Source organism: Channa argus, chromosome 14 (genome assembly GCF_033026475.1).
Source record: "Channa argus isolate prfri chromosome 14, Channa argus male v1.0, whole genome shotgun sequence".
NCBI classification, from domain to species: Eukaryota; Metazoa; Chordata; class Actinopteri; order Anabantiformes; family Channidae; genus Channa; species Channa argus.
Genome location: NC_090210.1, coordinates 11,556,538 through 11,569,666, shown reverse-complemented (window position 1 = coordinate 11,569,666; position 13,129 = coordinate 11,556,538). Strand labels below are relative to the sequence as shown.

At 40.2% G+C, this 13,129-nt stretch overlaps 1 protein-coding gene across 4 annotated transcripts in view; it reads right to left on the bottom strand.

The window, feature by feature from the left end:
* Positions 1–13,129, bottom strand: part of LOC137098536 (uncharacterized) — a 141,273-nt gene that overhangs the window by 28,655 nt on the left and 99,489 nt on the right. For all 4 annotated transcript variants that reach the window (XM_067474849.1, XM_067474850.1, XM_067474847.1 and 1 more), the window contains one exon: positions 11,418–11,599. In XM_067474849.1, coding sequence (XP_067330950.1) covers positions 11,418–11,599 — 182 coding nt within the window. The remainder of the gene's footprint in view (positions 1–11,417; positions 11,600–13,129) is intronic.

Here is a 13,129-nt window from a genome sequence, read left to right as displayed (position 1 = left end):
CACCTGCTGTTGATTACATTTGGAAAAAGCAACATGTTGGACCTGGTTCAAAAGACCTGTTTGAGGTATTACTGTATGTGTTTTGTGAGTGTATGTGTGTGTGTGTGTGTGTGTGTGTGTGTGTGTGTCTGTGTGTGGATGGGGGGGTGGGGGGGGTTCTGTGTAAGAACAAGGAGTTCTTTTAAGCTGGTGTCCTCAGATCATCTGTCAGTTTGTGTGTGTCCTAAAGTAAGTGTGCATATGAATCATCCTCAGTGTGATTGGCACAGAGAACCGTGTTGGACAGAGGATAAATAGGCTCCCTGGCTATGCAGAAAATTCACTGTCAGATTCAAACAGGGAAAAAAAATCATTCTGAGGATCCCAGCAGCAGCGGGAATATTGATATCCTCTCGCTCCGCTCTCTCCTTCCTTTCTGATCTCTCTTTTTTTTATTTCTCCTTCTCCTTTCTTCCTCCTCTCTGAGCTGTAAGCCACAGTAAACTGCTTTTCAGAAAATCAGCAGTTTTAGAAAGGAGTTGATGATTGATTAAAAATTATGCAGAAGAAAGGGCAAATTGACAGACATCAAAATGCAAGCAATTTGTGGAATATCGCAGCAGAAATTTAAAAACAAACACGAGGAACTGTCTGTGGATGGAGAGAAGGAGGCTGTGAGAGTGATAGTGTTTGTGGAGGAGGGTTTACGTCGATAGACGGAGAGAAAAGGTTCTTTGACGGAGTCCCCATTACAGGGAGAGAGAGACAATCTGTCTGAGGAGGAGAGGTGTCACTTACATTGTGAGCACACACTCATCACCCCCCTGCCCTCCCTCCATTCAGCACTCCATCACTCTGCTCCCCTTCCCTAGCTACCCCACACACTCCATCACCCACTTCCCCTACCCACACCCACACAGTGTGTGTGACAGGGCGCCACCACTGACAAAGCACAGCACATACAGGAAGCACTTATCACACAGTCACTCCAATAGTTCTTACGTTTGTCTTATATTTTGTTTTTTTCTGTCTCCTACACGTGTGGGAAAGGATGTAAGAGTTCCTTCCTCTGGGTGAGCTCATGTGAAACTTGCACGTTTGGACACAATCCCTAAAAAGCATGTTAACACCTTTCCAGCCCCTTCACAAATCCAAAAATGTATTTGAACTCTAATACAGAGTATCCACCACACACAAAAAAGTTCATTTTAGGACCAGATTATGTTTTCTATGAACATCATGCACTAGCATTTAACATAAATAGTGAGTTGCAAACAGTACTTAACATGAGTAATAAAATGTTCCCAGAGCACATATTTTCAGCCACTAAAACATCTAATTTTGCAGTATAACAAGCGGATTGTTGGAATAAGTGTTTTTCTTGTCTAAACCCAACCACAAATAGGACTCCAGTCTTTCAGATGACAATCCTGGGCTTTGTACACCCACCATAACCACGCCTTGAGAAGCCATGTTAACTACGCTGCATATATTTCAAACATTTGTTGCATCGGAACATAATCATTAACTCATTTCGTTCCCTCTAGAATATAATCGCATTCAGATCGCATGCTTAGATGTATAGCTCCTTAATATTTGTTAGTTACAGCTTCAATAGGGTCACATTTCCTCATGATCTGTGCCTACATTTGTGATTTTTATTCTCATCTGTTGACGCTGTAGTTGTGTTTCTTGTAGTTCAGTCTTGAAGGTAAAAGAAAGGCCAAGTGTTATACAATAATTTGATGCAGAAACAAAAAAAAAAACAAATCTTATACAGGTTATTATAAACACACCAGCAACAACCAAGGTAACATCTATCCAACATGGTGTAACCCGGCTGAAACTGAGAGCAGCGACAGTGAACTCTGTCTGCCCCTGCAAAAGTCTCCAGCTTCACAGATGGCTTATGTGCTGGTTTGAACCGCTAGCTTAACGTTAGCTTTGAAAGGCTTACCAGAGGTAGCAGAGGCAGTAGAGCAGGGTCTGGGGGCGTGGGAGGCGGGGGTTGGGGTGGGGTGGGATGGGGGTGACGTGACATTGCCTTGCAGTTTCAAGGCAGTGTCCCAAAGCATTTCACAGATTTTTCACAAATGCTTGTTGGGTCTAGAAGAGAGGCAGATGCAGTGAAGTCTATCAGACAGGTCCTGCATCAGTAGATAAAGTGGCTGTACATGTCATTTCATTTCAATTTCATTTAGTCACTTTTTAACCCCATGAGATGGTGTGTACATGCCAGTGATTACACGGTAGCTGATTATTTGCTTGGTTGGTTAGCAGAAAATGAATCAACAGCTTTGATTACTGACATATGCACTACGCACACTGAAGTCATTATTGAGCACAAATGTCAAAATGTGTCGATTCTTGCGTCCCACATTTGCTGTTTTCAGTTTTACACAATATCATTGTAAACAGATTATTTCTGCTTAAGACAAAAAATGCACTCAACGTCTTTAAATGTTTTTACTCCCTTTAAGTTTTTTTACTATGTTGTGACATTTAGAGACAATTCAGCGACTAATATAAAAACAAAAAATCAACAAACTGAACATAATCACTGGATGCTGCCTGTGAACATGCATCCCTTGAACACACTCCCTTGTTTTGCCTTCCACTCCTACACAAGCACACATACCTACACACACACAAGCTCTACAAGTGTAACCTTCTACTGTCCTGCCATGCCGTGCTCCCACTCTCCTTTTTGAAATTCAAATTTCTCTATACAATTTCCCTTTTAAATTTGCTCCACAGTTAGCAGAATTTAATTAGCTAACCTGCATGCTAGACTGGCAACACATAATACATCTCATCGAAAAGAGGCCGACCCATAGGCACACATGCTCCACTGAGGACTGCATTACAGGACTGGTACATCAGTGCAGAGTGTGAGGCTTCGAAATCACAGAGGTGGCGGTGCTTCTCTCTGAATGCGCTGTAATTGATGGAAAATGAAAATCTTCTGTGAATGTGTGTGAAATCAAGTGAACATATGCTTCCGTGTGCTCACCTAGGAGCGTGTGTGAGAGCGTACATGCTGCGCGGTGTGTTTCCTTGTGCGTGCTCAGCGCCCCACTGTCCTTGGCAGCTGGGGTTCTTTCTTGATTTCGAGCATTCTAAATCAAGATCATACATCACATTTGTCTGATGACAAACGCAGCTTTGGACATTTCTGCCAACAAGCACAACTGCAGAGTTGAGAGAACAAAGACTCTTCGAAATCTCCCTTTTGACTTTGTTCTCCCTCTGCCGCCTTTCCTTCCCTCTGTCACTTGTCTCTTGTCTTCTGTTTTATTTCACTGTCAGATGTCCCGTGTCTTCCTTTTTTACAACTTATGAGCAAGACACTGGTCTCTCTGTCTGTCCTTTTTTTTTCCTGATTCACTCTCTCTCCCTCTTTTTTTGCCTCTGAGGAGATTAACACAATCTCTCCTCCGCGTGAGAAAACAAACACAGATAATCCTGGGCGTGCTGCTGGCGTGTGACTGAGGATTAGACAGCCGTTTTAAGTGAGAGCATATGGAAATAATAACAGCAAACTGACACATGTGCGAGCTAGCTTGTCCCTCAGGTAAGAGGAATGAAAGGCGCACAAATAGCAGGCTTACACAGCTCGAAAACATACCTCAAAAGGGAACCTCGTGAATCGGGACACTGCCAGATTCATATTAATGATGTTTTGACGTGCCTAGTGTTGTGTCTAGTGATCCTACTTTGTTATATACATGTTATTAAATAAAGTATACATGTGTAATGAGGTGCTGTGAAATCAGGGCATTATGTTAGTTTGTTTGTTCTTTAAAGTTTTTTTGCTGCACAATTGGATTGGAGCGTTTATTAAATCATCACTTGTCTGATTTACGCATATCAGTGTCTTCTGCTTTACTTCTAACTCTTCCTCGTTTAAATATATGCATAAAGTGACTGACTTTACCACCAGTCACTGTAAGTCATCCTCAGGGTTGAATGTCAACCTCTGGCCATTAGGGGGCACTGCTGCAGAGCAGTGTCGAGGAGTCACTGTACTGGAGAGTGTTATGCTAATTCTTCAATTACCTGCTACTTACACTGTGGCCTTGTTCACATGCTGTATCAAAAATCTATTAGCAGCAATATGTACTGTACATTCATTAACAGCAATATGTAATAAGTAAATAATTGCAGTGGAGTGGAGCTGACTGGGAGCAAAGACGAATAAACTAAAAGACCATAAAAATCAAAATGAAACCAAGAAGAGGAAAATTAATGTGGAATGAATAGAGGGAAAAATCTGTTTGTGAGATTGTATGAGAATGGTTTTGTGATCATGCGGTTGCCTTGATATCTTTGTATCTTGTGTGTGTGTGATTGAATGTGAATGAGGCCGACCTAGGCCGAGTCAGAGCCACAGACGCTGGCACCACACACCGTCACACCGTCTGACATGGCCTCCAGACACAAAACAGTGTGAGGACAAGGCGAGGGCGATGGGGGGGCACTGATAGAGGAAGAGATAATGGGAGATGGACAGAGTTTTTTTATTGCTGGGGGTTTCTGAGGGACTGACAGTAAATATGCAGCGATAAGCGGCAGGTGGCAATCAGTCGTGCAGGCTCTTAATGACTCAGCTTCTCGTGTTAGCACCTTTTACCATGTTGTATTTTCTCCCTTCGCTCAGTCCTCCTCATTTTGTCCTCACATATTCTCATGACGTCTTATTTTAACTATTTCTCAAAGACTTCCACCAGCTTCCTGTCCTGACTCTTTTTTCTACCTAATCTGCTGTTACCCCTCTCAGTCCTACCCCACCCACTTCTTACCAGACGAGCACCGCTGTACAGCATCTTTCTTCACTCTTAAACGAGCAATCGCACCACTTTGCAGCTCCTTTCGCCTCATTCCTCACTATTTAAACACAGGGAGCTGCAAGGTCAAGTGTCTTATATTGATGTGTGTCTCTGAATGTGTCTCCCTGTGGTTTATTGCAGCTTGTGTAGGTGTGCGGTGTGCATCTCCATTCTGCGTATCTGTATGTCTCTGAGTATGTGTGTGAGGGAGAGTGCATCTTAGATCAGCGGTTAAAGAGATTCAGCCTGCGGCAGCGAGATGACCCACGAGGTCAAGGCCAACGCTGTGGCAACACAAATTGTTCCGCTCGGAAATCCTTCCTTCTCCAGGGGCACACAGATCATCTTGCTCCCCTGTTAAAATTTTTCACAGTTTGAAAGACGTATGACTCTGGAAGAAGGATAGCGGGTCATGTGAGGAGTTACAATTGCAACCTATACATATGCTCACACACACACACACACACACACACACACACACACACACACACACACACACACACACACACACACACACGCACAAACACAGCAATTTTGTTAATTTTTTTTCTTTTTGTTTAATAAAGTGAAAATTTGAGGGGTGAGTTAACGATAATTTTATGCAGTATATTATTCTACACTTGATGTACAGACGCTGTAAGAAAATAGTTCTCTACAGCATCTGTATCATCAGCTTCACTTTGCTTCTAAGCTTAAGAATGAACCCACATGCATCCTGTGGCTTTTTGAAATATTTCACCTGTGTGGAAGCAGTTGTGGTCGAAGCTTTTTTTCTCTCTAAGTGTCTTTGTAGATGGATTAAAGCAACACAAAACAGCACGGGGGTTGAAATACTAATTGTGTGCTCTGTTTTGTGTGTGTGTGTCTTTGGGAGCTCTTTTGCTGAATCCAGTGGGAGGAATGTTGTAGGTGGGAGGTGTTCACTGTATTTGTTTACATGTCATTTTCCCGCCCATTTCACCAGCCACCCCGCACAAGTTGAACTGATCAATTCTCCTTTTACACGCAGCAGGTTGCTCTTTTTTTTCCCATCCTCCTCCCTCCCTATGCTTTCTTCCTCTCTCAGCTTGTTGTTGCCATGTTGCCTTCCTCTCTAAGTTTTTATGTTGTAGCTCTCCTTTTTATTTATTTATTTTTCTTGTATTTTTACCTCCTTCTCTGTCTGGATGAGTGTGTCTACCTCCCTGTGGCTCACAATCTCTAGCTGTGCTAATTTCTCTGTGTGCCTGTCACCGATTTCACAGCTCTTGCTGTCTCTGCGGTGCTCTCCCTCTTTTTGCATGTCTCTCTCTGGTTCCTTCATACTCTCACTCCCTTGTTATACTGTACTCACTACTGTCACTGCTCCTCAGGACCTCATTTTAGCACCCCTCCCTCAGCTCTCCCATCTTCATTCCAACTCTCTCCCCTTATTCATTGGGTCCTCGCCTTCGATTTCTTTCTGCTTGCATCTCGTAACGTATCCAGTCCTCTCCCTGCCTCTCTGCCTCTCTTCAAAGGCGCTCATGCCAGGCTTGAAAATCCAGCTCTACACACCACCTCCAGGTGAGGATTGTTTTAACGAATCCTACAAACCCAAGGCTGAGAACTGACACAGTGATAAATTCAAACACACGTACGCACACACACAGACACACACACACACTCCCTGCTTGCTTGCACATACACATATGCATGGCTACATGACTGCAGAAATACACACAACAACAACAACAACAGCAGCACTTGTGCTTTCAGGTGCCCACCAGTAAAAACACACAAAACACATTGAAAATACAAAAAAAAACTATATTTTTTGACAGATTTTTACCAAATTACTGTATATTTTGTGAAGACTGTCTCCATTCTCTGAGAACAAGGCTTCTCCAAAATAGCAACATTTCAGAAACTTCTGGAAGACTGTATGATTGGTTTTCAAAGTATTTTATGTGCGTACGCATTAGGATTTTTCGTCAGCTTCAAGTTATTTGAAATTTAAAGATGGACGGATTTTTGAAATTGTTTTCACTCCAACCTGGCAGGATACTGTATAAAGCTGAGTCTTGCAGGTCTACAGGATAACTAAGTCCATCTTGTGAGTCACTTTTTAGCCACAGGCCGCAATCTAGAGGGACACCAAAAGAGGAACACAATTTTTTCTTATTGCTCATCATCTATTTTTAACTCACTTGCTCACATTGACTCTTTACACTGTCAAATAAAAGCTAGGAAAGTAAACACACACACACACATATATACTGTGGAGTGATTGTCTCATAACCAGCTCCTTTTCTTTCTTTTTGACCTTGTGGTTTATTTGCTTGCACTATTTAAGAATAACATGTGAGTAACCAGGTTAAACAGTATGCTTCACCATCAAGTAGCTGTATAACACATAATATGCACTGTATGTGGGTGTTCTTAACTCTTGTAGTCCAGTGAATAGCCTTAACAAGAGAGCGTAGACTAATAATCAATGAAGCTATAATGTCACTAATGCCACAAGATCCAAGGAGATCTAAGCATTCTGATATGGGTAGCACCTATACATAAATCCAGATGCTTGCTCCTAGATTGACAGCTATCAGAACTTTCCCAATGTCCTCAATTAAACAATTCTCAATTAAGAAATATCAGTGGTGTATTTGAATATTTAGTAAGTTGATGGTGTTTTGTCTAAATCCAGTCCTCTCTCTCACCTCTCTGCTGCCGTATGTCTAGTGCGCACTAAAAGTTGATATAAATGAGGGAAAAATTCAACTATTACATTTAATCATATTATTATCCTGCTAATTTTAAACCATACAGAAATGTGAAAATTTTGTTTTGTTTAAAATCATATCCTGAAAATAGTTCAAGAGAATAATAAATATCACTGGCTACTGTTTATATAAAGACCCAAACTAAAACTTTTGATTGCATGAAAATGGAGCAGAAGTTAGTAAAGTTAAAGTAATAAAATATTATCAAATTATTATAATTATTTTAAAATTTAATGAGTGCCAGAGGATTTCTGGCCCAGTGCCCCAAATGTCATGATATGGCCCAGATAGCAAGTCGGTGAGAGAGAACAAATTAGTCAATTTATCAGTCAATGGACAATTTGTGAAATTACTAAATTGTTTTTGAAATTACTAAAAGTCATTTACCAAGCAAAACGTCCAAACATTTTGTGGTTCCTGCTTCTTAAATGCGAAGATTGTCTGATTCATACACAGTAAGTATATTTTAAATATCTTGTTGTGTCAATGATGGGGCAAATTAAAGAGACACTTGAGTTCACCTTGAGTTCATGGAAATGGAAATCTTTTCCTTCACTTTTTTTGGAACATATTATTAGCTAAATTATTTTTGTAAGAATCACAAAATCCCTAATAAAAGTTCAACAAACCTCTTTATTTCTGGCATTAAAAACCTAATAACCTTCTGGTATTAAAAAGCTACACCATGTCGATAAGTCATTTTTTAATTAAAGCTACAATAGTGCAACTTAGCATGAGACTCAAAATCAATCCACTCTGCCCTCTCTCTCTGCTATGCTCTGCTGCACTCCACCACACTTTGCACACAGCTTCAGGTAGTCGTCACTGTGAAATTACAATAAATGAAAATGCTCCAGAACTGACTAAACAAGCAGAAAGGATACAAATTCTACGAATGGGTGAAGCGTAAACCTTGCTGAAAAACTTTTAGAAGCGAATTTATTTGCACTTGAGCTAGGCTGGTGACCTGTCCTGGGTGTACCCCACCTCTCACCTAATGACAGCTTGGATAGGCTGCAGATCCTTCACAATCCTCAACTGGATAAGCATTTAAAGATAATAGAGAGATAGATAGATATCTCTGCACGCAAAATACAATTTGGAGCATATTTCTGGTTTAAAAAAGAACTACCCAAAAAACTCACATACTGCTGCTTTAATTTCAGCTTATCCCATGAAAATACCAGTAATGTGTTAGTCTGTCTGTCAGTACATTCAGACATCCCTACCTGGTCTTTGTCTTTAAGCATCAAGCCCATCCTTTCGTATTATACACATATACACAAGTATAAAGTCTCTTTTTTTTAAATAGCCAAATAATTTCTTAAACAGGTGTGTACTGCATTGTTTACAACACAAAGTGCATGTGTTGGGCACCGATTTTAAATGTGGATTTTATGCCTCAGAAATAATTCATTGGTGGCATTTGTACCAGCGCAGGATCAACTTAACAGTACTCATTCTTGGATAACAATGGAGCTCAATGGCACAAAGGAATAAGCCATATCAGGCTTTGGACACACAGACAATAATCGTTAGTAGGATTAGTCCATTGTTTGTTTTGGTGGAATTCGTTCTCTTATTTTAACATTGCTACAAAAATAGATAAGCCTCACGTTAATAGGCATATTTATGGTGGCCCATAAGAACACAATATTTCACAAGGCACAACAATAAAGAAAAAACAAAACATATCAGAAAACAAAAGACAATGTTACTGTGTTTTAAGAGATGGTTTGTTTTTTCTTAGGTTGTTATGTCTGGTGAATATTGCCTGTGAAAGTGTGTACATACAGTATGTGAGCACACACATGCTTCCCATGCCTGGAACGCTGTGTAAAATGCAAATAAAAAAGAATGCAGTGATATGCGAAACCTTTGAAACCTATGTATGAAACTGATTTCAGCACAACAAACACAGGTGTGTGCTAATTGCTCTCCTGAAGTGATCGTGTAGGGGAAAATTTCATACTTCATTATTAGTCAATGTCATTATTTTGTTTCTGAAATAATTACTTTTAGCATTATTACTTTGCTTCGCTTGATATTGGACATCCCTCGATGTGAATATGGGCACATTGCAATGACAATGCTAAAACAATATAACATTTTTAGAGTTAATTGTTAGCACAATAGAGGCATAGTGGGATAAATGCCATGTTCACTGCTTTTTTTGAAATGAAAATTCCACAATTGCATTACAATATATAGTGGACAGACCTACACACTCAACATCTAGACATTTTATAATGCACTATAAAGTGTGTAGGGTGTACGTTCAAGAACAGCCTATGTCTTGAAAAAATCCATCTGAATGACGGCATGTGTTGCTCTAAACCTGTCTTGTTCAGCAGTAATGTAGCCTTCATAGACGTCCAAGTGCTACCCATAGCGTGTGCACTAATGCACCCCTACAGTGTCACAGATGCTATCTTTGTGCACTCATACAACATCAGATGGACCCTGTCTTCTTTAGCATTGAGGATGTGGGGTCCGTGATTTCCAAAAAGAATAAGACATTTTGACTCATCAGTGCACAGGACAGTTTTTTCACAAATTGTTATGAGATGTTCCACCAGGTGTTTTTTAGCAGAACCAGAACCTTTCCAGTCTTTTGTTTTCCTGATATTTGTGCTGCATGTTGCTGCATCTAATTTCTTTCCATAATTTGATATGTTGTCTTAGTACTATTTTGAATCAAAAATTGGTTTAATGGTTTATAGGTGTTATATGTTTCTGGAATTATGCAATTTTCTGGAATTATACATGATATACAGTAACATCCTTTATAGGGCTCATTATACAGCATACACTCTCTCAGTGTCTGACATAGATCAAAGACTTGTGTTTTTGTAGGTTTCGCAGGTACATCTGTTTTATGCTTCTCATTAAGTCTACATTACATGTGATCACCGGGGACAGGTTCTGTATGGACTAACAAGTCACAGTGGCAGGTGTCAGACCTCATCGCCTCCACTGTGCACACACATCTTCATAAGAATGTCGTCACTCGAAATGACAGGCAGCTTAGGGAATGGTTGTTTGAAATTGAAATCATCGAGTATTACACTGAAGGGAACAATTAGCCAGCTGAACAGAGCCTCACTGATATTTCTGTACATGCAAATGCTATACACAGATAATCTGAAAGGCTGAAAGGCGGCAGTCAAAACGCCTCGACTACAGTGGTCAAAACATTTTTGCTGCAAATTACACTCAACTCAGCTGCTGCAAACATTTGCATTCATATGCGTCATGCTGTGATTGAGTTTTGTGCGAATGTTTCATTATGTTTGCTGTAAACAGATGGAAATGTTGATAAAAAGGAGGCTGGTTTGCAGGAAGTGAATCAAGCGGGAAATTCATTTGTCAGAAACCCATCAAACCACTCTCATCTGATGGGAGTTGAATAAGGACAAAAGGTAAAATGAATACAGATCACACATTTTAATATAATACACTGAATGCTGAGAGATTAATTATGTCATATCATATAGGCTTATATAGTATTCTCCAAGGATTCTAGGTTAATGGGTTTAGATAACATTTATTTAGATATGCTTTGCCTCTCAAACAAAACCAAACTCCTCTTTTTAAACCTGCCTACAATGTCAGTGTCATGTCTTCTCCTCCCCCTCATCATCTGCTCCTTTTCTCCTGTCCTCTTCTTTTCTGTCCTGCCCTTTCAAATTGACGCCTTTCTATTCATCCACTCTTACACCTCCCTCATTTAGCCGACGTCTTCTCCTCTTCTGCCATCACCATCCCATGAAACCAAACAATCATTCCCTCCTCCCTTTACTGTAGAACATGTTTTTTCAGCCCCTCCCTCTTTCTAACCATCTGTCTCTTCTCATCTTTCTCTCACCTTGTTAAGCGTGATCACCGCCTCTTGGTTTACTCCGGTGATGTTGAACGTGTCCCCGCTCTCCCCCTCCAGGATGATATATTCCAGCTTGGCGTTCTCGCCCAGGTCGGCGTCTGATGCCGAGATGCGACCTATCTCGGCACCAGGGATGGCCAGCTCAGACACAGAGAAGGACCACATACCTGAAGAGACACATGACGGCAAATATTAAGAAGCGGCCTCTATCCTTTCATTCGGATGATACACTTTATCTGTAAATTAAACATTTCCTTTTGTCTTCTCGAACATTTACAAACTGCTGCTCCCGATCCGTCCTGAGCCAATATTTACAATGTCTCACTGTCAGATAAGGTGCCATTTAATTTAACAGAAGTGAGGATGAAGCGAAGAGATAGAAAAGGAGAAAGAAAGAGTGTGTGTTTGAGCAATTGGCACTGAGATGTAATTAAAAGCCAAGTAAAATATGACTAGAAAACCTGCTGCAAAAAAAATTAATTAAAAGAAAAGTGAATAATTTAAAAACAGAAGGGTGAGAGGAGATAAAGAAAGGCAACGAGTACTGTAAGACAAGCAGCTCTGTCTCCATTTGAACAACTGAACTCTATGTAAGTACGGCACTCATCACAAACAACCACTTTTTAGTCTCTGAGTCATTCATTCCATCTTTCTGTGAACAAGGATTAATAAAGCTAACATGCTCTTTCATGTGTGCTATGATTATGTTTTAATATGCTGTTTTTACTTTTAGCGGTGCTCCTATTAAAGCAGCACATTATCAGTCCTTTTGCTGGCTTTGCAGTTTGTATTATAGGGATATACATCGCATTTCTCTTATGATTCACCTATTTGATGACAATGAGAGCACCAGGCGCAGCATGGAACTCCTGTGAACTCACATTACTGCATAAAAAGCACCAACTACCCACTTTTTTATTTCATCCTAGCTTGCACTCAGCGGCCAACAGCAGCACTGACAAGACTAAATATGGTGGGAAAGATGAAAATTGAGCAAGGGAAAATGTAAGATATCACTATTTGGCTCGCACACACAGACCAGACAGGCTCATTCAAACAGAGCTGTTATCTACACAGCTAAAGCTAAGGGAATCAGATAGAACTGTAAATGTGAGCGAGAACAACATCGGACAAACACACTTGGTTGACAGAAAAAAAGATAGCCAGCACTTCAACCAGACAACATCTGGGCCAACAAACTGATGAATCCATAAATCTGACAACATCACAGCAAGGTTATTTCACTTTGTGGATCTGGATTATAGTTCAAACGTCAAAGTGGCATTGGCAACCAAAGTTATCAGCCAAGGTGTTTGATGTCTTTTTAAGTTGGATGATATCAAAGCTATAATATAAGCTTCACACTAGTATCTAACGACACTGTAATTTAGAAAAATACATACCCATACATATATATTTTCCTTAAAATGTGACCTAAACTTAACCATAATCCAGGTTGATGATTACTGGCTTAAAAAGCTACCTATAAGATCGCTCCAGCAAAGGTCTAAATAGTGTCTTCTCCACAGTAAAGCTCTGGTGAAGAAACAATGAATCCTAATGAGTCTTAATACGTAGAGAAAATCGAAGTGAAATAGAAGATAATTTGATTCAAAATCCAATAAAAATTCCTAAAATTGCCATTAACTATAAATGCAGCCTTGGAAAGCAGTGTTTTTCAACAGTAAAGTATCTTA